The 27,867-nt window shown below is 42.3% G+C and overlaps 3 protein-coding genes and 1 long non-coding RNA gene across 10 annotated transcripts in view; 1 reads left to right on the top strand and 3 right to left on the bottom strand.

The window, feature by feature from the left end:
* The window catches only part of LOC101787477 (oocyte zinc finger protein XlCOF6-like), a 502,509-nt gene that overhangs the window by 165,046 nt on the left and 309,596 nt on the right, over positions 1 to 27,867 (bottom strand). The window lies entirely within an intron of this gene.
* The window catches only part of LOC106025945 (zinc finger protein 14-like), a 431,103-nt gene that overhangs the window by 185,989 nt on the left and 217,247 nt on the right, over positions 1 to 27,867 (bottom strand). The window lies entirely within an intron of this gene.
* Positions 197 to 3,220, bottom strand: LOC134474566 (uncharacterized). Its single transcript, XR_010045408.1, has 2 exons — positions 3,110 to 3,220; positions 197 to 1,688 (listed from the first exon to the last, which is right to left on the bottom strand). It is a non-coding gene; the product is annotated as an uncharacterized LOC134474566 (long non-coding RNA).
* LOC134474565 (zinc finger protein 791-like) lies at positions 3,309 to 20,902 on the top strand. Of its 5 annotated transcripts, none has more exons than XM_063242900.1 (4): positions 3,309 to 3,442; positions 13,658 to 13,806; positions 13,983 to 14,043; positions 16,127 to 20,902. In XM_063242900.1, exons 2-4 carry the CDS (start codon positions 13,674 to 13,676, stop codon positions 18,684 to 18,686), a joined length of 2,754 nt encoding a protein of 917 aa, XP_063098970.1. In that variant the 5' UTR covers positions 3,309 to 3,442; positions 13,658 to 13,673; the 3' UTR covers positions 18,687 to 20,902. The 5 variants fall into 5 exon arrangements, with proteins under 5 accessions (XP_063098970.1, XP_063098969.1, XP_063098967.1 ...); XM_063242899.1 differs by having other exon boundaries at positions 3,311 to 3,448; XM_063242901.1 differs by having other exon boundaries at positions 3,315 to 3,442; positions 13,680 to 13,806.

Raw genomic sequence — 27,867 nt, 5'->3', positions numbered from 1 at the left:
TCCTTCTAGAAAATTGATGCCAAAACTCTTAAAATTTAAAAAACTGAGTGTAGCATTGTGAAAAATATACATGATTAAATGGGAACTCTCCTGAGACCATAAGGTAGCTCAGCATTTGAAAGCCAATTAGTGGAGTTTCCACATGGTGTATGTTGTAGTCAGGGGTTGTACACAGAGAACAATTCAGATCAGGACATGGAGTTTATAATATTTTTATAATGGTCACCGGAAGTTAACACAGGAGAATGCAGGAAATCTATCCGCAACACCAACGACATAGATTATTAGGTCAACCCCATGGCAATGTCCCACATGAGATAAAAACCCAGAGCTCAGGACAACGCCTCCATGAGTCCAACTGGAAGTCCAGAGCCCACAAGAAGGACTCGTCAGTCTCTTTTACGGATTCGTGACAAGAAGGACTCGTCAGTCTCTTTTACGGATTCGTGACGGGAAGACCCAAGGGTCAGCGGTGGAAGCCAGAAAGTCTATGCCAGCAGGATGAAGGAGCTGTGCTGGTGGGATGAGGGTTTTACATTGGAGCCGAGAAGTCACACTCACAACAAAGAGCGGGGCTGTCCTAAAAGGCACCACAGCTGTCCTCAGCGACACGGAGGCCCTGAGCTCCTCCAGTGACAAGCACAGTCAGGTACGTGCCAGGAAGCCAGCGTGACGAGTTTATCCTGGAGACCAAGCAGCACATGTCTTCCCCTCCGGAGCCAGGAAGCAATGCTCGATGTGAGGACCAAAGCTTCTCCAGGAGAACCAACAGCTCAGACAGCAACTCGTAGGAGAACCCATAATGCCTCCTTAATGCCTCAATCCCTCCCAACACCTCTCTTTTTCTCCACCTATTTATCCTGACAACCCTCCTCAGGTGGAGCATCTTCTCTCAATGCATGCTGATGTAATCCAGCTGGCATTAAGTTGACCACTAGTTATCAAACCATAACAGTGTAGAATCTTGATTTCTCTACCAGTGTTTCTTTAGAGGCCACTCTGAAGCTGAGGGCTGAGCTAGCCGTAAAGCATCAGATTTCTTCCTTGGAGGCTACACACAAAAGCGAGGCATGCACTGTTTTTTTTTTGTTTGTTTGTTTGTTTTGTTGTCTTTTTCCTTTTTATCGGTACCGGGGATCGAACTCACGACTGCCTGCTTGCAAGGCAGGTGCTTATGCCGCTGAGCTAAACCTCCAGCCCCGAGGCAGGCACTGTTAGCTCATCTAGTTGCATAAAATATCTTGATACCATCTCTCCTGGATCCTAATATAATGTGACAAAATATATACACATATGTGTTATTCTGATCCTCTGCAGCACAGACTCATCCATCTTTATATATTTCTTGATTTTGCCAAGAAATGCTGCTTGTAGCAAGGCCAAGGGAACAGGACCCTGTCAAACAAAAATCCATGTCAGTCTTCAAACAATATCTGCTAGGACCGCTGTGACCTGATGCAAGTGTTCCTAGGACAGAGACGCTGAAAGCTGACTTCATCACATTATAATCAAATACAAACTTCTTAGCGTTTCATCCTGAGGGTTGAACTTCTCTTGGCCACGTCTGCTGCTCTCTTGTGCTGTACTGATTCCTCCTCTTCTGTGTCCTCTGACTAGTGGGAAATTCCTTTAACCACCTACAGTCCCAGCTCTGCATGCACTGTGCACTGAATGGCATTTTAAGAAACCTAAAGAAGTAACAGATAATTCTCTTAGAGGACATAGAAAAAGCACTGGGAAAATTTTCTAACATTTATGATGAAAATTCATCAAATGAAAAATAAAGGGAAACATCCATATTGTTTGAAAAGGGATCTAGGGGGCTGGGGATTTAGCTCAGCGACATAAGCACCTGCCTTGCAAGCAGGCGGTCGTGAGTTCGATCCCTGGTACCGATAAAAAGAGGAAAAAAAAAAAAAAAGAAAGAAAGAAAAGGGATCTACAAGAATCCTACGAACACCGCACTTAATGGTAAAAGACTGAATGAATGTTGTCTACAATAAGAAAGCAAGGTAGTCTGCTCTTCCCACCCCTCCTCGATACCGCATTGGAGATTCTGGCCTGGGGAGGAAGAATACTAGAGTCTAAAGGAAGAAATAAAACCGAGCTATCACCGAGATAGTTATGGAAACAAGCCAGTTGGGAGGGGACCTGCGTCACTCCAATGCCTGGAGCCCTGGAGAGAATCGTGGGGAGGTGGGGAGGTGGCGCTAATGGTTCACCCATCTCTTACTTAGCAGGAAATAGGAGATTGAAAACGACTTGACATAGATGGAGAACTCGTAAGCTGCTCGAGGTGCTGCATGTCTGCAGTCCCAGCAACTGTGCAGGTTTGTGAGAAGGAGCCTTTGTGTTTTAGTCAAAGCACAAAGCCACGCTAATTCCATTTTAGATTCAAATAACAGGGCGTCTACTCATCCCCACTCCTTAATGTTAATATTCTCAGATTCAAGAAATGGTGACTGTTTACTGCTTCCTAGAACACACTGGTTTCCAAGGTAAGAGCTGAGGACTTTCCCTTCCAGCCCCACTGTTGGCTTTCTCTGACCCACAATGACCCAACCCTCCTTTGTGCCTGTGATTATCAACCCAGATCCATTGAAAGTCTTTAAATTCAGCCAATGAGTTTAAATGTAGCTGCTTCCTATGTGGTGGGCCTTAATTAGTCCATTTGTCGGAGTGGTTTGTGCAGCTGCTGCCTCGTTGCTGGGCGCGTTCCTAACCTTTTGCACAAATACAAGCCCTGACTAGGGCGCCTGCCTGGCAAGCGCAAGGTCCTGAGTTTGACTCCGGATGTGAGCCAGAAATGAGAAAGTAGGGTCAGATTTTCCATCAGGTGATATGACAGTGCCTTACCCAGACACCCAGAAAGTTCTTTACAAGTATCCTATAAATCACTCAGGCCAATCCAGTTATAATAAGAGCATCACACGATTGCATGTGAAGTTTCTCTTCTAGGAATACCAGTGATGTAAGGGCAGAATTTCGCCATCGGAACAGGAAACCGCTGGGCACATAGAGCTGCTTTCTAGGTACTAACACATCTCTGCCTCATCACCAGAAGTGACCAGGGGACATAGAGGGAGGTCACTTGTAGAAACATTCTTACCCTCACGCCTTTTTAATAGATTCAGATTCAATATTCAGGGATATCTGTGACTCTGGGTGAGATATGAAGCTTGTCCAAGGGGACGGAAATGATGTTGTCCTTTCTCGTTACTCTGGTCAGAAGGGCTGAGGAGCAGGAGCCAATCACCAGGAAGAGGCCATTGCACGAACTGTCCAATCAGGTGAGCCGAGGTGGGTGGGACTTCCGGTGTCATGGCTCCCCGGCCTGATCTCAGAGCTGCGAGTCCCTCAGTTCGCCAGCCCGCCTTCTGGGACTTATTCCAGCTGCGGACTACGTGGGAAGGACTCGGGGACACCGGGAAGCCGCGCAATGGTGATGGTGCGGGACGGAAGCCGGGGAAGGGATGGGGTCGGGCTGAGGTCTGAGAGGAGGCGGCCGGAACCGGCTCTGGGAGCCGCAGCCTCCCGCCGAGCTCCGGACCCCGAGGTCCTCCGGGCTCTGGGGCTTTTGCCACTGTTCCCTCGGCGGGGTCCGGGTCACCGCCGTGTCCCGTGAGTCGGTCCCCACCGTGACACTGCCCGCCCACGGTGCCGTCCGGTGTGGCCCAGCAGCGCCTCAGCGGTGTGGGGAGAGCAGGAATGAACTCAGGAATTTGGCTCTGAGCTACCTGTCACCCGGTTCTTTTTTAATTTTTGAGCTCTGAAGTTTCTCAGTTGCGCAGCCTAGGGAAGGCTTAAGATGTTGTGTCCCACTCCTTCACCGCTGAGAAAACACGCATGTGACTTTTGTCAGGGGAAGTTCGGGGTTTTCTAGTCACTATGATTTACTGAGATTTAGTCGCTGGAAAGAGGAAAGATCAGTGAGGTTGGTGGTGCACAGCTTTCATCCCCGCTGCTTGACAGCCTGAGACAGGAACCTTGCAACCTCAGGCTCAGCCTGCACAGTGCAGGAAAGCCCTGTTTTAATACTGAGTAAATGAACTTTCTTCCAGGCTAGCATGCGTGAGGTTGTGAGTTAAACCTGTAGTACAAAAAAAAAAAAAAAAAAAAAAAAAAAAAAAAAAAACCGAACTCTGATTCACATAAATCTTACAATTTTGTAAGTTACTTGCTTCTCTCACTAGTACAGTACCTGCTCACGATGGTGGGCAGCAGTCACGGGTCAGTGCTCTGTCAGCAACTGGACACTCCAGGTGACTTACCAGTGAATACCATACCATGCATTGTATTCCATAATGTTCGTGAGATATTTAGTATTTTATTACGAATTTATGTACATGTATGTAAATTTCCCCAAATACAGATCAAAGGATGTGCTTTGAGTAGCTGGATACAAGCTTGACAATGTAGTTTAATTAACTGATTGTATTGTATGCATTTTCGTTACATTTTCTTTTCATCTTCCTTTGGGTTGATCACAATATTTTGCTTTGAAAACTCAAGCAACATCTATAGATTTATTTGTTGAACTCTGTGTAAAATCATTTGTAGAGCATGACATTCATCAGATGGGTTTATCTTCACATAAAATGTATTGTTTTTCTGTGATGCCTTTGAAAACTCTTTGTTGGCTATTTGGAAAGGCTTTATCTTACTGAACATTTTTCATCACACTTGTTCAGTGTTCTAGAAACCTCGCTTGCATTTTGGTCTTTCGCCATATTTGGAAAATTGGGATAATTTCTATAACTATGCTGATAATTCTTCTAACTTTTCTTTACCTCTGATTCGCGCTGATTGGTCTTCTCAGTGTTGCCTGGTAGCTGCTGGATTGTTTTTACTTGTTCTTTCATATTTTAGTGGCTTCCTTGAGACTTTCTTCTTAATTTGCTGTTTTCTCCTCTGATGCTGACATTAAGTTATTTCGTTCAGTTTAACACGAGCGTGGAAAAGCTCCCCATAATCACGCTGCTGGGGAGCAGGTTCTTCCTTCTAGTTCATCTCTCAGACTTCATCTAACTCCCGCCAGCCTTGGCTCAGATGTGTTTCAGATGCTCTTTGCGGCTTCACGGTGACATCACCAAGCAGTGTTACTGGTCAAAACTCTTCAGAATTTTGAAGCAGTTGCCAATTGAGAGTATTAGAGTATTTTTAATATGCTGATAAGATTGTCGTTTCTTCCCCCCCAAGCTGTTACCAAAAGGACTGTAGAGAAGCTTGTATTTCGGCCATTTCCCTCGCTGAGTCCTCAGATTCTGATTTCCAGTTGATGCTAGGCGTTTTGTAGGAGTTAATTTTGATGCCTGAACTGAACCAGCTGTGGCAGGACTTGGGTCTCTATCAGCTGTGGTGTCTTTGTTCCTACATGGCCACTGCTGAAGCTACAAGCTTGGTCCTTCCTGGCCCTCAGGCTGAGGATGTGCCAGCGTCCAGGACCTCATTAGTCTGTGCTATCCCAGGAAGGTGATTTCAACATAGCCAGAGTTGTAACTTAGGTCATCAGGGCCTGCAGCCACGCTTCTCTGCAAAATGTACAGTGACATCACAGGTGGCAGAAAGATTTCTGACTCATCTGTGTGGACCTGTGACATTCTGGGTGTCCTGTGATTTTTCTCCCACAATAGCCTTGGTGTGGTGGTTTGGATCTCAAATGTCCCCCAGATGTCTCTTACGTGTTTTGATTGTGGGGCCACACGCTCAGCAGTGCACTCATCCATTGATGTGCTCAGCAGAGTGTGCTGTGAGGATCTGGGCCTGGATGGAAGTGGGCCACTCGCGTGTGACGGGGAAAAGTGTGTCCTGGCCTCCTCCTTCTCCCTCTTCTCTCTGCTTCCTGGCACCTTCCTTCCATCATGCTTTTGTCATTCTCTGTCTGCCTTATTCCCAGCTCATCCTGGACAGAAATTGTGAGCCATAAAGTCTTCTGCTTTATTTTGTGGGTATGGGGTATTTTGTCCCGGTAACAGGAAATTGGGGGAGACACCCCTGTTGCTAAGTTTAATCCATGTTTGCAGTAGAGTCTCAGACCCACAAGTCGTGTCTTCGGTCCTGGTCTTCATTGTGATGACACTAGAGGCCTGTACTCTTACTACTTTTTCACGTGGTAAGTCATTTTTGGTGTTAATAATATGTGAGAAAATCTGAAAAAATATTTACCATTGCTGGTAATGAGTCTCAGTGGTTAAGTGGCCTTCAAGCTAAATTTCACGGTTAAATTCACAACTTTGAAAACAGTAAGAAGAAAAGGAAGTCTCCCCTAGTGTGTTAGAACGCTGAGACATGGGAGGAGAAACTACTGGTTTTTGAAGAAGAAATGCAGTAATCCTCCAAATGACAGCTCTCTAAAGGGCTGCACGTTCCCAGCAGCGACGCTCTGTTTGAACTGTACCTTCCTCGTGCACATATCCTTTGTGCGTGCATGGAAGAGACCCGGTGTTACGTGATCCGTACGGTCTTGAGTAGTTTGTAGAGACTGTTTACATGATGAAATGCTTACTGAGTAGCTCTTCATAAAGGAGTACGGCTGTGGGGCTCAAGCACCATGTGTGGTCCGCCTGCATTTAAACGTTATGTATAAACAGGTTTAGGTCCGGGTGGAGTACAGAAGGGGGTAGGACGTGGGATGGGAGGAGACGGCGGAGTGTGCAATTTCAAATGCACTTAAAGTAGAAAAGAGTTACGTCTGAAGCTGCACTATTTTAGTATGACAGTAAACCAAGTCCAGTATCAGAGATGTCAAAACAAGAGATTTTAGAAATGTTAGATTAGTAAACCTTCTGTGAATCTGTTACCTAAGTATACGTGAGGCGAAATTGGAATTGACAGGATTGTGGCTGGGTTTGTTGTGGGTTTAAATAATTCGGGGAGGGGCTGGAGATTAGCTCAGCGGCATACGCGCCTACCTGGCAAGTGCAGGACATGAGCTTGATCCCAGTACCAAAGGAAAAGAAATGAGTAATTAGGGTGATAGCACTGCCTGCCACTGCACGAGTCTTTCGCCTTGAATCTGGGACGTTGACTCTCAGCTGCGTCCGCTGTTAGAAACACTTCATGGCGGCGGCAGCAGCAGCAGTGTCAAGATGAAGTCTCGATGGGGATCTCACTGCGTCTCACATGCGGAGTCCCTCCCCTGCCATCCTGCTTCAGCCCTGGCGGGGATGTGATCATCGGGCCCTGCTCTGGTGGGAGTCTTTAAATCACTTCTGCTTGCCGAGTCCACAAGGCTTAAGTTAAATGCTATCAGCTGTTCACTGCTGTTTATATCCAGGATGTAATAGCTTCCACTTGAGAATGTTTTACAGCCAGTTAGAAAGAAATCCTGGAATTCTTCTGGTGGTCGATATCTGCACCTTTTAGATTAGTTGTACAGTACAGTTTTTTTAAGTGAAATTTTCCCGTTTCCGCAACTGGGATCTTAAAACTGTCATATCCTTTTTTTTTTTTTTTTTTTTTTTAAATTTTGATCTTTTTCCTTTTTATCGGTATTGGGGATCAAACTCACGACTGCCTGCTTTCAAGGCAGGTGCTTATACCGCTGAGCTAAATCCCCAGTTCCCAAAACTGTCATATCCTTTTGATCATCTGTCTTTAGTATAAGTCTGTGTGAGACAGTTGTCTTCATGTGTGTTCACCGCTCTCGGTGCCACCCTGGACACTTTTGTTTCCTGGCTGCAGGGCAGAGCTCTCATCCCACTGCTCAGGCTGTGTCGCTTCCACCGCTGACCCGTGGGCCTTCCCAGTGCAGACCCTTGATGCAGACTTGCATGACACACTGTCGTGGGCTCTGGGTCCCACCTGGCCTCGGGGTGCACACTGCCGTGGGATCCAGGCTCAGCTGGATTCTTTGGGTCTTGAGTGTGTGAAAATATCTCCCACTGTCTTTTGCCTTTGACCCTGAGTGAGTAGATAAAATGAGCTTATAAAATATTTACGGTTTAAATCCATTCCCTGGTAAGTCTTGAATACAGTGATACTTTTTAACACCAGACAGTGGACAGCTTTGGCTGGGGAATCAGTAGTCATAGTTCTTAGTAGCTGAACGTAAAAACTGAACATGTGAAGCCGTGCAGAAAGACAGGAAAGGAGGCGCACAGAAACTGGCTGAATCAAGCTTCATTGTGGTTGCGGATGAGGATCTCCTAAACCTGGGATGCAAGGAGCGCATTTTTACCTGTAGCCTGGAAAGACAGTACAGTTACCCAAAGCTTTGCCCAAGGAGAGTGTCCTGACCTTTCTGTGTCACAGACCGAAGTCTGCCATAGCACAGACATTGGAGGACATAGAACTGTAAACAGAATCTCTGAACGATGCTGCGCATTATTGACGCGTAGGCCCGCAGGTCTGCAGCTGCTGTAGACCTGAGTCCACGTAGTGCGGTGTGAAGTCAGCTGTGTGTTACATTTTCTGACAGCATCAGAGAATTACATCATGTCATGTCAGATCTTGCCAGCACTTTCTAATCTAAATGGGTTCTTCTTAATATTTCGATGTATATTGATATGCCTAACTTGCATTATTTACATTTAAAGAGACCAGCAGGTTTCTTTGTGTTTATTGTGCATTGTTTTGAGTCTCGGTGATTCAGAGCTAGTTCTTCAGAATTTAGCTTTTGATGTGAATAGCTTAGCTGTATCAAATGGACATAGTTGCAGTAAATGTTAAGATCATGAGAAATACTAATTTTTTTCCAGTTGATGATCTGTTTGCCAGCATGATTCTGTTGTTATTTTGCTAAAATATTGCATGTTGATTCATGCATCATTTATAAATAGTAAGATTCTCTCTTTTACCTCAATGCTGATGTTGCCAATTTCATTTATTGCTGAATAATACCACATGTTAATTTAGTTCTCCTGTGACTGAATAATGAGACAGTGACCAATCCTATTTCTGGATTTAACATAGCGCCTAAATAGCGCCTTCCTTCACTAACCCGGGGCTAGACCTGTGCCGCGGGTCTTTCATCTAGGTAAGAAGTTTCAGTGAATTTTTCTTCTGTGGAAGCCTTTAAGTAACAGTGAGTTTAAATTGAGTTTTTTAAAGTATGCTTCTGACAAGCTTCAAATAATCTGATGAGGTTTTTCCTTGTTTATTGTGGTGAATTTTATGGTAAGTTTCTCATGCAGATTCATACTTCTCTTTCGTATGTAAACTCAGCCTCCATGATGTAGTCCTGCGTGTACACACACATGCACGTGTGTTAGGGTCCACTGACCCTCGAACCTGACACAGCCTAGACACCCATTTTATCAGTTAGCTACCTGCCAACTGGAAAAACTACTCTGTGTTGTCACCTTATGTTTTAATGGGTAATGCCTTGTTGCATATTGAAAATCTGCCTGCATAGGAGTAGTGTTTCTGTATCCCCCTTTCCTTGTAAATACTTAACCTGTTTTGAGTTTAATATGAGTAAGCTGTTAACATGTGCAGTAGGATTTTCTGAACTTTTTTTCTTGGATTATGTACATGTGAGACCGTGCCTGGCTGAGTGTATCTTACTTTTATGACACTCTTTATTAGTGTTTGCTTATAGTATATACCATGATCATGTGGAATTGGCATATATATTTTGCATTTTGTTGTTTGTTTCCTTTCAGTTTTTTTGGTTGTTTGTGTGTTTGTTTGTATCGGTGCTGGAGATTGAACTCGCACCCTCTCTGCTGGGCAGGTGCTTGTACCATTGAGCTGAATCCCCAGCCAGGTATTGCATGTGGAGCAACATTTCGTCTTAAGCAATATATTAATAGTTTCCAGGAATCATTGGAAACCTTCAGTAAGCTGAATGTGTGGCGGGGCTTCACTGTGGTCCTGCAGTTGTTTGATAGTTTCTTTGATTTTCCAGCATCCTCCTTCTTTAGTATCTGATTTGAAAATTTCTGTATGTGCAAGAATTTATCTATAGGATAAAATTCAATAAATCTTAATCCTGTTGTATGTTTAGGTCTCTGAGTGCATTATGTCTTTGTTAGGCACAGTGATTGCACCTGTATTCACAGGAGCAGAAGGTCAGATGACATGACCTGCCAGGGGCACCCAGGGGCACGCTTTTATGAACATTTAGAAATCCTGGGCAGTCATAATTATTTTTCATTTTCATGCTGTTTTGCTATTTTACCTTTCTTCTTATAACCATTCAGTATGTTTTCTCATTTTCAATGCATTTAATCCTCTTTCTTTGAATATTGGTTGCATATTTTTGAAGAAGCTAAGCATGTATTCATGCTGTGTAAGAGCAATAAACATATTTGGCAAACTTTAGCATTTTAGGCAAAAATTATTACCTAATTCTAAATGTCTAAATTAATTTCTCTATTTGCTCTTGAAATACTGCATGCATTGATAATGTGCTTTGTACCAAAAGCACGTGGGTGGAATGGAACAGTAGTTCATAGATCAAGCACACGTTACATGATTAAGCTTCGGGATTTTTTCCACCTCACATGTAGGGAAAAATACATGAGGTATACAAAGGTGGTAAGAGTTGGCTGTTTAATCTGTATTTTGTGAACGTTCTGAATGTATCTGCTGAACGGTAAGTGCATTAGAAGAAAAAGGAAGCCTTTGTATTTCTTTCTTTCTTTCTTTTTTTTTTTTATGTGTGTGTGTTTTTCCTTTTTATCGGTACTGGGGATCGAACTCACGACTGCCTGCTTGCAAGGCAGGCGCTTATACTGCTGAGCTAAACCTCCAGCCCCAGCCTTTGTATTTCTGAAGTGCCAAAATTCCCAACGTGAATCGTCTACCTGTGTATTGAGCTAAATGTTTTCACATATACCTCTGCGCCATTGTGCTTTCTCATAATTCAGTTCCATACAACTTTAATTTTGTGCCTGTTATCTAGCAAAACTCGCGCAAAATTTGCAATGCTGACATTGAAATTGAAATTCTCTCACTTTAGATGTTTTAGAAACTGTGTTTGCAAATGTGTAGGGCCCTTTCCCGTTCCCTACGTTTCCTATATATTAGAAAGGTTAGTGTCTGAAGTGAATAACAATCATATTGATATAAAATAAATGTAAGTCAGTATACTCTTAAGTCATTAAGAAAAGAAAGGCTCTCAGGGAAAGCATTTTATAAAGCAGCCCAATTCAAGAGCAGGTTTGCCAGAACACAGGCACGGTGTGGTGTGTATAATCCACTCGTCCTCCTGTCCACCATGAGTCCAGCTGCATGCCCCTTCCTGTTGTCAGTGTGAATAACCCCAACTAGTTGCTGCATTCTAGCTGGATACAGTTCTTCACCATGTGAATGCTAACAGGTGTTTTCCAAATAGATGCTGAAAAGGCCTGTGAGGTTCAGCAAGTTGTTCAGTGGCACACAGCAAAGGTGTCCTTTGAGCTGTGCCACAGCTTAAGTTTTCACCATTGTTTGGATCCCAGTGGCCAAAACAGCCACACTTGGTCAGGACGATGTCACCTGACCTCCGTGCGTCCTCTTTGGCTCCTTAGCCTTCGTGTGGCAGCTCCTGCCAGGCTCCTTGAGCTGCCCCTGCTCACGGTGCTGGGGAATCTGCTAGTGTGGGTGCTGCCTGCCATGAGCGCCCGCCACACACAGCCCCGCACTTACAGTCTCCCTTCCATATCTCTAAAATGATACTCCATGTGACAGTCAAGGCTTTTCCTTGCTTATCCAACTTATCAAAGTTTATCTACGTCATCTGCCTCCTCTTCTGTGTCACATGGTGACACAAGCTAAGCACATGTTCTTCAGCCTTGGCCACACTCAGCTCTTCTTCGTGGTCATAAAGTGAACTCACTGGGGACATTTCTATGCACTGTGTTACATTATGTGAACTGGCCCTGTGACATTGAGTAGCTTGTCCTGGGGTTTTGCTATGTTTTCAATCCAGATGTTCTCCCATCACATCATGTGGATATGGTGGGATGGTGGTGGGGTGCATGGCTCATGGGGTGATCCTGGATCAGTCCTCCCGTGGGTTTAGAGCTGGGTGTGATGTTGGGGGCAAAGCCTGGTGGGGAGGGGGGTGTCACTGTGAGTGGTTTCGGAGGCTGTGTGTATCATGTCAGTCCTGCATCGATGGCTCACCGTTCCCAAGGCTGTGTCGTGAGCGAGCTTCCTATGTGAAATCCCTGTCTCAAAAGATGCAGGCCTGGGTGTGCAGGGAGCCTGCCAACTGTGGGCAAAATCCTCCGCTGCCTCAGGTTTAGGTGTTGAGTATGTTGTCTCAGCAGTGAGGTAAAGTAACTAAGACATACTGGGTTTCCGTGAGAGCCGTGAAGGCTCTCCCTTCTCGGTGGTCTGTTCATCATTCCCTCTGCCGATGAAGCAGAGCCCTTCAGGGTGACTGCTGAAGCTGTGTACCTTAAAGAAGCTAGCATGTTTGCGGCTGTATGTGGTACAGAAAAGATTTGTTCATTCAGGTTTCCTTTCATTATCAATGTCTGTTTAATTTGCAAAATGTGGTGATCATTATCGGGTCCTGACCTAGATCCCCTGTCTCCCAAATGAGTGTATGGTGAAGGCTTAAATAAAATGAGGCAAATGGTGTGATTTCAGGGCTCCAGGAGGCTCAAAACCTTTTAGCTGAGCTCGGGACTCTGAGGGCTAAGACAAAGATTTTCTGGACCACCTATATTTATTAGATCCAAAACAAAAGAGCAGGGAACCTGAGGAAAGCGGGAAATGAGCAAAACCTTGGGAGTCACTGCAAAGACTTCTCCAGGTGGTAAATTATGCCAATTTAGGAGAACCACCTTATGTCCAGGAGGACATTTATGGTAGGAGTGCGACGGTAGGAATAAAATCCCTTCAGCTGCATCCTCTATCTATTAATTAGTGTTGGAGCCAAGTGTCTGCAGCTGTGGCCTTATCCTGCCCTTTGAGGTGTCTCTGGCCTCACAGGCCACTACAGGCCTCAGCCAGGACCAGTGATTCACAAAGGTTCACTTACTATGAATTAGCTCCCACCACCCGGCAGGGGCCGAGGCCTAGGACAGACTCACAGATAAACATAGAAAGCCAATTAGTAAATTTACATCCTGCTCAGAGCCACTTCGTAGTGGTCTCCAAAGTCAGTACATTTCATGTATATTTTAAGCATTTCCATCCCCCTATTTCCCTCTCTTACACTACCTTTCAGGTCACTGAACCATACTTACCCCAGTTTCACTGTTTTAGGCATTCTCCAATACAACCTGTGATTTTTATTAGCTTTTCAAATTATTCATAAATTTAGCCTAGAGTTCTACAAAAACTTGTCTAATTAATACAAGTTGATGTTTCAGAATACTGGCTAGCTAGACTCAAAGAAAGAAGGAATCAAATCCATGAATAATAAGCTTAGAAAAAAGATCCTTTCTTTGATCCCTCAGAGCAATTCAGCAGATACTCACCCACCCTTTCTCACTTAGATTCAGACCTGTAGGCTCCAGCTATGATCCGTGCTTTAGTAAATTTATATAAGTAAACCTGGGTTTCACTAGCGGAAGAACCTCTGTTCCCATTCCACTGCTGCTGTGGCACTGAATTCCTGTGCAGTCTATAGCTACCCGTGTGAGGGGCAAATGATGGAGAATGAGTGTTTGGTGACCACGACGTGAAGTAAACATTTGGAAAACTCAACCTTATGTCAGCTTCCTATAAGTAGAACTGAGATGTTTCATGTTGTAGATCTCACTCTTGTTCCTAGAAATCCATGTCTGTTGATGCAGGAGGCAGTGAGCTTTGAGGACGTGGCTCTCATCTTCACCAGGGAGGAGTGGATTTTGCTGGATCCATCCCAGAAGAAGCTCTACAGAGATGTGATGTGGGAAACCTTTAAGAACCTGGCAGCCCTAGGTAAGCAAATACCATTTTCTCATTTATGCACTCAGAGAGCACTGGGTGGTGCTCACCAGTTCAGTTTCCTTCATGGGGAGATGGAAACGCTGTGACAAATGTTCCAGGCCTGGTTACATCTTACCAGGAATCTGTTTTTCATAAGTCATCATTATATTTTTATGTCTACCTTTTAGGAAGAAACTCAGATGACCTGCGCATTGAAGATGAGAATAAAAATTGCAGAAAAATTCCCAGGTAATTTGTACTCATGAGAAGAATGTGCCTGCAGTATCGAGTATTAAACCCAAGTATTAAACCCAAGCAAACAGGGATTGGAATTTAGCTCACTCAGCATCTAGGCGCCTGCCTGGCAAGTGTGACGTCATCGTGAGTTCCATCCCCAGTACCAAAAATAAATAAATAAGCTTTAACCTTAAAGGTAGCCAAGCGGGTGTCATAAGATACATGAATAAACTCAAGCCAAAAAAAGAGAAAGACTATGTTCAAGATTTTTAAATCTCACCAAATTTTTCAATAACTTACGCATGTTGACCATCTCTTTTCTGACAATTGATTATTTGAATATTCTAATATATGAAATATAAGTGGTGCAGATATTGTGTCAGAAGGAAGATCTTTGGTCTAATTTAGTGAAACACCCAGGCATGGTAGCACCCACCTATAGTCCCTACACTTAGGTATGTTGAAAGAAAATTACTGCAAATTCCAAGTCATGGGGCTGGGGATTTAGCTCAGTAGCATAAGCGCCTGCCTTGCAAGCAGGCAGTTGTGAGTTCAGTCCCCGGTACCGATAAAAAAGAAAAAGACCAAAAAAAAAAAAAAAAAAAAAAAAAAAAATTTCCAGGTCACCTGGGCTACACAGTGAGTTCAGAGCCAGCTGGTGTTATAGTGAGATCCTGTCTCAGAAAACAAAAAAGAGCAAGTGAATTACGTTCTATGCTCTAAGTTACAGCTATTTTAAAAGCAGTAGCACTCTGGCACCGAGGACAGGAACATCTAAAACAAACTTTGTGTACACACTGAGCACTAATTATACAGACATGTGATTTTAAAAGTCCACTTTGATGTCAGAAATCATGTAAGATACTGTAAGCAGTTCCGTGTGATAATACATATTTAATATTGAAAATTTGTGATTTGTGGAGGTCTTGAAAATCCATGTGAAGGCCACTGTTTTGATCGTAGTTATTTTCAAGCAGCCCCCCAAAGCACACAGTCCATTCATATTCCAGAATATCGGAAGACACATTCCCATGTTGTGGAAGGGCCTGTCAGTGTGTTGCAACGTCTATGCAAATCTTACTGCGCCATAAAAGGAAAGTATGCATTTTGTTTTATCCAGCTGTACTTTCACTGTGTGTATAAATGTAAAGTAAGCATATTACACTGATGCATAAGTACCTGTTTTTAGCAGCACCACTTCAAAATGCTGAGCTGTGAAAAAGCCTTCATGCCCATTGGCAGACGAGGTGATGAAGGAAATATGGGATAGCCAGGCATAGAGGGGCATGCTTGGGGTTCTAGCTCTTTGGGAAGTTGAGGCAAAAGATCATGCATTGAAACGGAGCCTGGGCAACATAATTATTGATGAGACTGTTTCAAAAGAAAAATAAAAAGTCCTTACATCGATCTGAGTACTAAATCCTGGTTTAGTTTCAAGCACTAAAAACCATGCAATGTGTACACTTGATGGCTTAGTATCACCTACAAAAAAATAAAGTGATAGGGCCAGAGATTTAGCTGAGCGGCATAAGTGCCTGCCTGGCAAATGTGTAGTCCTAAGTGTGATCACTGGTACCAAAACAAGAAAGAAAGTATCAGGCTGGGGGTTTTGCTCAGCAGCGCAAGTGCCTGCCTGGGAAGTGCAAGACCATGAATTCAATCCTTGGTACCAAAAACCAGAAAAGAATAAAGTGATGTCATTTTGCAGAGTATGCAGAGATCTAGTGCCCATAATATTAGATTAAATCAGACAGAAATTTCATTGTGACAAGTTATATTTTGCATGGGAATCCCAGCTCTTGAATTAAGGAGTAAACAGATGATGGGAAAGAGAGAGACAGACATTGTGGAGGGGGTGATTCTGATTCCTCCAAATGAAAGTGTATACTGTATGTTTTGACCAGATTGATTAAACCTCCCCCCCCAAAAAAAAATCCTTTCTTTGGGTAAAGGCTGTCTCCAAGCCATCAAGCAGAGTGTGCAGTAAGTGGATGATTAAATATTCTCACAGGCATCCAAGCAAGTCTCCTCGTGGTGAATCATTACTAAAGGACACTAAACGTGATCAGTTGTTTTGTTACCCTTCTCTTTTCAGAAAGGAAGAGGAACAACAAACCTGTCCATGTAAATTATGGTACCAACTTCAAGAAATGCTTTCTCGGACTCCAGATGCAACTGTGCACATGACAGTAGCTGGAATACAACCAGGCGAAAGCATTTCCTTTTCCTGTAGAAGGCCCCAGGCTGGTCATTCATCAGGAGCTGAGCCCACTGTGGCTGACACAGCTCTCAAACCATACGAACAGTTCAGATTTCAAGAGAAGCTATCTACCTGTAACAAACATGGGAAAACTTGCACAAAACTCCGGTCCTTTCAGAGATATGCAAAGTCAAGTCCTGAGGAAAATCTCCATGAGTATATGCCATGTGCAAAGTCCTTCTCTGATTGCACTAATGAAAGTACCGTTAAAGAGAAACCTGGTGACAGATCATCCATTTTATCCACCAGTAGTCAAACTGGGGAAAGAAGTCACAGAGAAGCGAATATGCATATATGTGGACCACATGAAAAACATTTCAGTTCTCTCCACGATACTCAGACACATCAAAAAAACCATTCTGGAGGAAAAACCCATGCACATAAACATGATGGAAAATCCTACACTAAAAATTCATTGGGTAATCTTGAAAGAACTCACAGTGGGGATAAACCGTATGTGTGTAAACAATTTAGGAAGTCTTTAAGTAGGAAAGATAGTTGGCAAAAACATGAAAATACTCACAGTGTAAAGAAACTCTATACTTGCAAGCATTGTGGAAAAGCTTTCACCACACGTGCTTATTGTGAATTACATGAAAGAGGCCACAATGGAGAGAGACCGTATGTATGCAAACAATGTGGGAAAGCCTTTAGCACAAAAAGTTATTGTCAAGTACATGAAAGGATTCACACTGCAGAAAAACTCTACGTGTGTAAGCAATGTGGAAAAGCTTTCATCACACGCAGTCATATTCGTGTACATGAAAGGATTCACACTGGGGAGAAACCCTATGCCTGCAAGCAATGTGGGAAAGCTTTTGGCAGAAAAGACAGTTGTCAGAACCATGAAAGGATTCACACTGCAGAAAAACCCTTTATATGTAAGCAATGTGGGAAGGCTTTTAGCAGAAAAGATGGTTTGCAAATACATGAAAGGACTCACACTGGGGAGAAACCCCATGTTTGTAAGCAATGTGGAAAAGCTTTCAGCACATACAGTCATATTAGAGTACATGAAAGAACTCACACTACAGAGAAACCGTATATCTGTAAGCAATGTGGGAAAGGTTTTAGCAGAAAAAATTATTGTCAAGTACATGAAAGGACTCACACTGCAAACAAACCCTATGTATGTAAGCAATGTGGGAAGGCTTTCAGCTCACGTACTTACTGTGAAATACATGAAAGATATCATACTGGGGAGAAACCCTATGTATGTAAGCAATGTGGGAAGGCTTTTATCACATACAGTCTTATTCGAGTACACGAAAGGACTCACACTGGGGAGAAACCCTACATATGTAAGCAATGTGGGAAAGCTTTCAGCAGAAAAGATAGTTGGCAAAACCATGAAAAGAGTCACACTGCAGAGAATACCTATATATGTAAGCAATGTGGGAAAGCTTTCAACAGAAAAGATAGTTGGCAAAACCATGAAAGGGGTCACGCTGTGAAAAAACTCTATGTATGTAAGTACTGTGGGAAAGCTTTCAGTATACGTGCTGAATGTGAAATACATAAAAGAAGTCACACTGCTGAGAAACCCTATATATGTAAGGAGTGTGGGAAAGCCTTTAGCACAAAAAGTTATTGTCAAGTTCATGAAAAGAGTCACAGTGCAGAGAAAGCCTATACATGTAAGCAGTGTGGAAAAGGTTTCAGCACACGTGCTTATTGTGAAAAACATGAAAGGTATCACAGTGGGGAGAAACCTTACATATGTAAGCAATGCGGGAAAGCTTTTAGCACAAAATATTATTGTAAAGTACATGAAAAATTTCACACTGCAGAGAAACCCTATGTATGTAAGCAATGTGGGAAAGCTTTTGTCACGTACAGTTATATTCGTATACATGAAAGGACTCACACTGGGGAGAAACCCTATGTATGTAAGCAGTGTGGGAAAGCTTTTAGCACAAATAAGGATTGTAAAGTACATGAAAGGATTCACACTGGTGAGAAACCTTATGAATGTAAGCAATGTGGGAAAGCTTTCAATACAAAGAAGGATTGTAATACACATGAAAGGATTCACACTGGTGAAAAACCCTATGAATGTAAGCAATGTGGAAAAGCTTTCAGTGCTTCCAGTTGTCTTAGAGCACATGAAAGGACTCACTCTGACGAGAAACCCTTTGTATGTAAGCAATGTGGGAAAGCTTTCAACACACTAGATAGTTGGCGAATACATAAACAGACTCACTCTCGTGAGAGACCCTATGTATGTAAGCAATGTGGAAAAGCTTTCAGCAGAAAAGATAGATGGAAAAATCATGAAGGGACTCATTCTGCAGAAAAACCCTATGTGTGTGTGCACTGCGGGAAAGCTTTCAGCCGAAAAGATAATTGGCAGAAACATAAGAAGACTCACTATAGTGAAAGCGGGTTAATGTAAGCAGTGTGGAAAATCTTTCAGCCATTGCTTATTGGGAAATGCATGAACAAAATTATGCTGGGTAAAAACTTCGCTAGCAATGTGGGAAAACTTTAGGCCAAGAAGGTATTCTAAACTACATTAATGGATTCACACTGGGGAGAAACCCTAAGAATGTAAACAATGTGGGAAAGCTAGCAAAATACATTACTGCCCAGTACATGAAGACTCACTGCAGAGAAATCCTATGTGTGTAAGCTATACAGAAAGCCTAGTACATACAGTCATAGTCTAGTACATAACAGAACTCACACTGGGGAAAATCCCTATGTCATAAACTGGGGAAGTTTTTAGTATAAAACATCATAGGAAAATACATAAAGGGACTCAAACTGGAGAAACCCAGCATGTGTAGACATTGTGGAAAAGCTTTCAGCACGCAATGTTTTTCCAAGACAGGACAGACACACGTCAAATGCTGTGTATGTAAGCAATGTGAGAATGCAGTCAGTACACAGAGGGATTTTTCAAATACCTGAAAAATTCCTCTTGGGAGAAAGACTGTAAACAAGCAAAAGGCTTCTCTTCAGTAAGAAACAGACATTCAAAAGGGAGAATAAAATCTGAGCATAGAAAGTGATTTATACTGACATGCATTGGATGGGGTAGAACCTTTTCCTGTAAACAGTAAAGCCTGTTTAGTCCAACTTGTATCACTAAGTACATGAAAAATTTCATAGTGAAAAGGCTCAGAACAAGTGTGAGCTATGTAGGAATTTTTTTTATCAACAGAGAAAATATGAAAGAATTGAAAAGACATTACTTATGTTCTTCCATTCCAATAGCCTTGAAATACATGAAAGAACTTCCACTAAAGGGAAACCCTGGGTGAGCAACATGAGAATTCATCAATACCAGTAACGTCAAAACCTACATATTTAGGAGAGTTAGTAGAAATACAGAATGTGAGGAATCTTCATTACTACAAGATGTTTTTTAAACCTGGCGTGGCGTGGCAGAGAAGTTCATAGGATGCCCATTATGTGGGAACACTGTACTTGTTTTGGTTTAATCTATGGGGCGAGTAGCTGCAGCAGTGTCACCAAACGTTCAGGTAACTGACGTATACCCGTCAGGGTTGCATTGCGTCTACAGTGAGTGTTGTGTCTACTGCTGGACGTACAATGGTTCAGCTATAATTCTCCTAATCCTTTGATCACTTTCTACGTAGTTTAAACCTGAAAATAAATTATATAAAAGATACCAGTTATTTCTCTGGAAAATACACATAAGGAGGAGATATTCTAAAGTATAAACACTGTAAACTCAGTCCTAAAGTACATTTCTGGATTAAATAACTTGAAGTTATTTTAAAAGTGTATGTTTAAACGTCTATGTTGTATTCACATAATTCTCTTTATAAGCAGCAGCACAGGAGATTAGTATTTTTTTTTCTTCAAGTAGGTGATAGTTGTCTTCATTTTGTGCTGTTAGAGCTACAGGTTAAGTGACTTCTGTTTCTGTACATGCCAATATGTTGCTTATTTTGTGGGGCTTTTTGTTTCCTTTTGCTCTTAGTAACTGTGCTGTAACATGACTAAAGCTGAATTTGCCTCAACTGTTGTCATTGTCCTCCTAGTTTGTATTTAAACTTTGCTGCACACCGGGCACTGTTTTAGTATCTTTCAATGGATATCATAGATTATAACTTTAATACTAATAACTTCTGTACATGTTTTTAAGAGTTCATCTGTTTCAAACAATGTGTAAATCAGCAATGTTTTTAAATGTAAGTACATGATTACAAATCATAGGCAGTGTATATATAGATATCATGTGTCTACAAAATGAGTTGCTTTTGTCATTCAATTTTACTTTTTAGGCTCATATTGGTGTGATTTATTTTTGAATTAATTATTCAATATACCATCCAAAGAATCTCTATTTTTATGAGTCCCCCACTGCCAGAGACCAGCAGGACCATGTATTTTCTCGATGAAGGCACAATGTATTATAATGAGAGCCTCTCCACATTCCTTAATGATGATATGATTTGTCTGCAAAAACATCTCAGGAATTTTGACCATACTGATGTTTGCTTTGATAGGATGGTTTCTGTTTTTTATAATTAACCAGATGCTTCGCTCTTTTTCTGATGCCACAAATATCACTTGTAGTTTGGAAATAATTTTTAACCTGGGAAGCTCAAATCAGTTATTAAAAGAGAAATTGAGTAATTTTGTGATTCATTTGTGTTGTTTTATCCAATTTAAAGATAATTACATAGTATTTGCAGTCAGTGACACCACTGTCTGATGACTGAAGGAAATGATGTTACTTCCACTGCGTAAGACTTGTGCAAGCTGTCAGGGTGACACCATCTGGTATTGTGACTTGTTTTCCTTGTACTGCAGGGCTTTGTAAAATACCCTGCTTTGTGTTCTCCTGCAGTTCAGTGGCTGCTCAGTTCACAATGGGGTTGCAGTCCAGTAATGATAGGTCAAAGCACAAATGACAAATACAGTAGCTAATTTTAGGAAAATTATACCTCGCCTTCACTTAATTATGTTTATAGAGTCTCACCTTGTAGCCCAGGTTGGCCTTGAGTATGTGGCAATCTTCAGCATCCCAAGTGTGGGCATTATAGGCACTCAGCATCACTCCAGGGAAGAATTTTATGTCTTTTAATGAAATATTGAATGTCTCATGTGTGACATGACTCTACTGTCTGCAGAATATACCACTGCATTTAAACACTTGCATGTGTGAGTAGTTTTACTGTGGCTCATTCCTAATTCTTTGCATCACAGTATTACCTAACTCACCCTTCTAGTGCAGCCAAAGCAAAAATACAAATAGAGGTCATTTTATCCTGAGCATATTTATTTTCTCCCAGCTTACAATCAAGAAAATAGTAGTAGTACCAGCAATTTATGTCTGTAATCCTGCTACTCAAGCACAAATGAGTTCCATGATTAAAACCAAACTGGGGTTAGGAGGACAGCCAGTGCAACGCAGTGGAATCTGAGCAAAAATAAAGTATGAAAAGCTCCCGCTGAAGCTCAGTGCATTAGCATTAGGTAAACCCTGTATCTGCCAGGCATTGTGGCACGTGGGAGGCGGAGGCGGGAGAAATGCAGTGACTTCTAGACTAACTCACTACACGGTGAGTTCAAGGCCCAACTGACTATTGTAAGACCTTGTCTAAAAAGTTTTTAAAAGACCTGTGTTTTAGTAACAATAAGAGTCTGTGCTTAGTTTATTCCTTCAGTTTTGTGCTATGATTTACTCACTACTAATAGGATTATCTACTGCATTTCATCATTGTTTCTTCTCTTCCCAGCATTTCCTGCAGTCATTAAGAGAAAATGTGAATGCACACAACACTGGTCTTCACCAAAGTCACAAAGCTCATAGTGATCGTTTCTCCCATGCTGATGAGCACATGTTGACATATGTGCTTTCCATGTCACTGGCATGAAATTCAAATTGTGGCATATGATTAATTTTATGCATCTTAGAGATCTTGAAGTCAACAAATCTGCAGTCTCGCTGGGGATTTAGCTCAGCGGCATAAGTGCCTGCCTTGCAAGGAGGCAGTCATGAGTTCAATCCCCGGTACTGATAAAAAGGAAAAAGACCCCCCCCCCAAATCTGCAGTCTCATGGGATGGACACACAGGCTGCATGAGAAGCTTATGGTTATAAATGTCCACATCAGAAAACCAGTGGGTCCATGTAAATAAACTAATCACACACATCAAGGTCCTAGAAAAACAAGGACACCCAAACACAGAGCTCATACATGGAAGGGAAGTATAAATAGCAAAGCAGAAATGCATAATTTTGTGACAAACGAAAACACACAATCATCTTAATAGATGTAGAAAAAGCCTTTCACAAAATCCAATATTCACTCAAGATAAAAATTTTTGAGGAAATGTAAATAAAGACCTTATGTCAATCTGGTAAAATTTACCTATGCAAAATAATAGTGGCTTTACATGAAGTGTGAAATAACAGTAAGCATTTATTAAAACTTAAGACAAGAATGTTCACTATGAAATGTTTTAAATATACTCCTCAACAGTTTAGCCCATGCAATAAGGGAGGAGAAAACAGGGAAGAGGTAACTTATATCAAAGGAAGATGAGGCCGAGGGTTTAAGTCAGGAGCAATAAGGACGTGGCTGCCTTTCAATAGACTCTTCCTCCTCTGAAAAAATTATGACTAACGAATTAAAACATGACAAATTTATGTCAGTAGACAAAAATTCTGTATTAAAAAATTGAATATTCAGTCATGAAGCAAAATGTTTTGAAAAATAGGTATAGAATGACCTTCATTATGTCTAGTAAAAGTCATTTATGAGACACTTACTGTCAATATCACATTAAGTGGAAGCCACTGAAAGCATTCCCTCAAAAAGTAAGAAGACAATGGAGGTGCCCTCTGAGAACCCTGTTTAATATACTTCTTAAGATTTTAGCCAGAACCACTTTGGAAGAGATGAAAAAGGAGGGTGATGGATGGTATTAGTCAGGGTTTTAGTAGAGAGAAAAGATGTAAAAGAAATAACAAGGTTGGCTTGCGATGTCAGGCACAGAGTCCGATGAGGAAGCGTGCAGAGGGGGTTACAATCCAAGGTCTGGAGCTCACCCTAGTGTCTCTTGCAAGTCCACACCAGCAGGCTGATGGGTCTGCGACAGAAGGCCAAAGGCTCTGTGATGAAAGACTGAACAGTCTACGCTGGAAGCCAGGAGACCAAGCCAAAGGTGAAGGCTGGAGCTTCTCCCAAGAGCGGAACGGGTTCCTCCTTCCTCCTGCCCTTTTGTACCTCCAGGTGATCAGCCACCCTAGGGGGGCGGGTCTTCTTCTTCTACACCCTTGGCTGTAGAGTCGCTAAAACCATTTAGCTAAGCTTCTAAATGTCTCAAGTTGACACAATCAATCAACCACTACATGGATAGAAGAGGAAACAGTCAAATTATCATTATTTAGGAATTATGTGTTTCTCTACAGAGAAGATCTAAAAAAACCAAAGACTCACAAAATGAATAACTACATTCAGTAGTATGATACAAAATCAAAACAAAAATATCAGTAGAATTATTATACACCTAATTTATGAAACTACCAATTAGCAAAACAATACTATTCATAATAAAGTGAAGAAAACTGAATGCTTAGTATTACCCTAAACAAAGCAGTGAAAACCCTACTATGAAAAGTACAGTCTGCTGGAAAAGGAGAGTGAGGGACATCAAGAAATAGAAATATGTTTGAAAGAGTTTTGGCCCAGACAGGACACGGTAGCCAATAAAGCCTCAGGCAGAACCAAGAAGCTCCATCTTCCACACCCCTAGGAATTTACCCCTGGCACCACATGAGTGCCAATAGGCTACCTGTGCATCACTAATGCCCCTTAGGTTCCACCCCAAACTTAGGCTACTTATATACCCCCACTCCACGTGTCCACCAGAGAGAAAGCCAGACTCCAGTGGTCAGAGGGTTTTTTGTTTTCTCTCTCCACGTTCTCAGAATAAAGGCCTCTTTTGTTTTATACTTCTCATCTTTTGGATGCAGTATAATCTTATCATTTTGTGCCCTGACTCGATCGGCAGGCAATTGACTCCTGGGGCCCCCCAGTTTGAGTCCCATGCTGATTCACGAAACAGATTACATACTGGATTGATTCTTCACTTTTCAACTCATGGAAACTGCTTAATTTGTCACCAACCACTCCCAAACAACACTGGCCCAACTTATCACAGGTGAGCAAACTCTGGAGAATTCTTGGCACTGGGCTAGGCCCCAGGCAGGTTTTCTCCCCCTTTCCGTGAGTTCTTGTGTGGCTGTCATGTCCTTAGACAGCCCAAGGCAGAGTGTTTCTGTACCCCTCTAGGTTCACACTGAAAGGCTCTCATGTCCTTCAGAGCTTTAAGCTCTCATGGGCACAACTGTTACTAAAACCCATGACAAATCCACTCGTGGATCTCTCAGTGATGACTGAGAAATACGAGATTTGGAACCCTAACCCTAACTATTTGTCCCAAAGGATGGGTGATGGCCCAACCTTTGGACTACAGCCCATTTCTTGCCTGAGATTTAGCCATGGGAAACATTTTCTCTACTTCCCAAAAGATACCTTTGCAATGCTTGATTTCCAATCTGAGTATTCTTTTTTGTTTGTTTGTTTTTTGTTTTTTCCTTTTTATCGGTACTGTTAGGGCCAACGCCGCAGGGAAAGAGCCCCCAAGGACTCAACTCTTGGTGAGGGAAAAAAGTTTATTTTCATGTGCATGGGGTCCTCCAGGCAAACGAGTGTGGAGGGCCCCAAGGGGAATCTGTGTAGGGTTTTTAAGGGCACAAGCGGGAAGCAAGCAGGTTTACAGAAGCAAATTGCATTGGTTAATTTTGAACAGCGCAGGACTTGGCAGATGCTGATTCGAGGGGTCTGGGGCTGAGTAACCATGGAGACTGAGGGTCCTGGTCTGATCTCAGAGTGCCAGGTATAACTCGGTCTCGTTTGAACAGCACATTTCTTTACTTATCTTTTCCTTTACAGAGGACAGAACATCTTGTGGTTAATGACTAGCAAATGTATTCCTTCCTGTCCTGCTCCGATATCTCAAGGAAGAATTAGGGAGTGAGACATTCCTTACAGCTCTGTTCTATAGCTCGGGAGGGGGGTTACATCACAAACGGGGAGTCGATTCTCTCAGTACCAGGAATCAAACTCAGGACTGCCTACTTGCAAGGCAGGCGCTTATGCCGCTGAGCTAAATCCCCAGCCCCAATCTGAGTACTCTTAAAATTAAAAGAACCATAAAAACTAAACAATCTTTTACTGCCAGGAGGCTTGGCCGACCTACCCACTTAACGGCAGCCCATGGCCCAAACAGGGGACATCTGACCCCTGTATTCTCAAAAATTTATATGATTTTTGTCAAACTGGTGATGAGTAAACAGAAATTCCCTATATACAGGCTTTCCTCACTCTGAGTACGTGCCCCTTTCTCACTAAATCATGTAGGCCTGCTCAGATATTTTCAGCTGACTCTGCTGCACCACAAACTCTCCCCTCCTGCCCTCATGATCCACTGGAAGAGGTACCCCCGGTCTTTTATCCGTCCCCTCCTCCCTGTCCCCAAAATGGATCCTCGCAGTTATCTCCTGCTGTGCGATCCTCTTCCCCTCCCTCTCCCGGGACCCCTAATTCTCCCAGCGGCTCTAATCCCACTGTGAGTGCTTCTTTGCAGTCTCCAACCTCTCACTCTCCTGAGGTACCCTTCGGCCTTCTCACCGCCCACCCACCATACTGGGTCTTGGTCCTTGTATCCTTCCGGCAAGCCGGGTGACTGCTGCAGCTCATGCGGGAACCTTCGCCATTAGGGTCGCCTAATTTTGCAGTGCAGGGCCACTCAGTGAGACTCTGAAATGGGTCCACTCAAGTGGTCACTGAGCTCAACTAATTAAATTCCAAATTTATCAGTTTGGCTGCATTGGATTCCTACATTGTGTATGACCCCACCTCATTAGTGATGACATGTGGAGGAATCCAATATGTAAAGAGGAATCTGCTGGGATGAAAAGCTGCAGTCTGAGACCCTTATATATCTATGATTTTCACCAGGACGTGACCAAGGCTGCGGTCCATTATAGCAAACATTCTTTCTTTATGCCTGGCAATACATTCACTTTCTGTTGTAAAACTAGTTTTAACCACTGCGCCTCATTTTCTGTTCTGTATGCATCTTACTGCCTCCTCCTCCCTTTTCTCCTTCCTATCTATCTAGGTTAAGTTTCAATTTCCTGAGAAAGCTGTGAAAACCTTAGGTATCAGTTTCCTGAAACCCCCTCCCCTACCCCTCATCCGGCTATCTGTAATAAAATGTGCTGTTCTTTAAAAAATGATTAACCTCAGGACATTACAGAGAGTTCTAAGGTCCAGCTGCCAGCTGCAATCTAATTGTGTCAATAGCAACAGCATTCTTGTGGTTTTTTGCTTTATAAGTCACTGCCTTTAGCTGTGAGGCATGCAGTCTCCAAATTGGCTCCTGGAGAGAATTTTCCTAATTTAGCAAAAGGTAAAGATACTCAGTTTTAGAAGCATACAGGACCCCAGCCACTTACAACCCAAACAGAGCTACACCCAGGCATATAATAATTAAAATTCCAGAAATCCAATACAAGAACAGAATATTAAAAGCCATCAGAGACAAGAAACAGATCACTTACAAGGGAACACCCATCAGAATTACAGCAGACTTCTCAGCACAAACCATCAAATCACGAAGAGCATGGGGGGAAATAATTCAAGCTTTGAAAGATAATAATCTCCAGCCAAGATTGAGATATCCTGCACAACTGTCCCTGGAAATTGATGAAAAAACAAGGTGCTTCCAGGATAAAGAGAAACTAGGGGAATATGCAACCACCAATTCAACTCTACAGAGAATACTGCAGGATATTCTAAAAAAGAAAAATACGAAGAGTCCAGAAATAGCGGTAGAGAGGCCACAATGAATGGAGCAGAAAGTGAAATGAAGAAGACAAACTGACAACTAATGACAGAAAAACAGCTCAACAGAAATGAGGCAGAGAAGATTGGATGATAGGAACAGCTATTTTGGAGAAAATGACGTCTTAATAGGTAATACTGATTTAGTATCATCTTGTTTTGAAGTCTCATCAAGCTTTGGTTCTTCTGTATCCATTGGTCTAAACAGGTGGTATATTATTGGATTTTATTATATATGATAGTATAAGCAAAAACTTTTATAGACAAGGAGATTATACAGAAACCATTGTTCATTTTCTGTTAGTTGATTCTAAATACCCTGTAATACTGTCATTCTCTTAAATGGCTTTACATTGTTTTGATATATTTGATGCTACAGTATACGAAGTTATATTCAAAGATTTCAAGGAAAGAGACAATATGGTAACTACTTTTATGTTGGGATTATCTTGTGGTGAAACATTATTTTGCTTAAATGGTTATGTTTTGATCTGTGCTGTTTTGCTGTTATGCCCTCTTTTATCTCAGTCTCCACTTTATTATTTACTTTTTAATTTTATTTTTATCCTTTTAATTAAGGGAAAAATAAATAAAAAATAGCAGGATATATTATAGTAACCCACTTTGACTTTCCATTATCTTGATTTAGAGCCCTGTATTGCGCTCACCATCTTGTTTT

Source organism: Cavia porcellus, unplaced genomic scaffold (assembly GCF_034190915.1).
Source record: "Cavia porcellus strain 051 isolate PalLab524CR breed Dunkin Hartley unplaced genomic scaffold, mCavPor4.1 scaffold_33, whole genome shotgun sequence".
Lineage (NCBI taxonomy): Eukaryota > Metazoa > Chordata > Mammalia > Rodentia > Caviidae > Cavia > Cavia porcellus.
The sequence above is the reverse complement of the archived record's forward strand: the minus strand, read 5'-3'. Positions and strand labels throughout refer to the sequence as shown.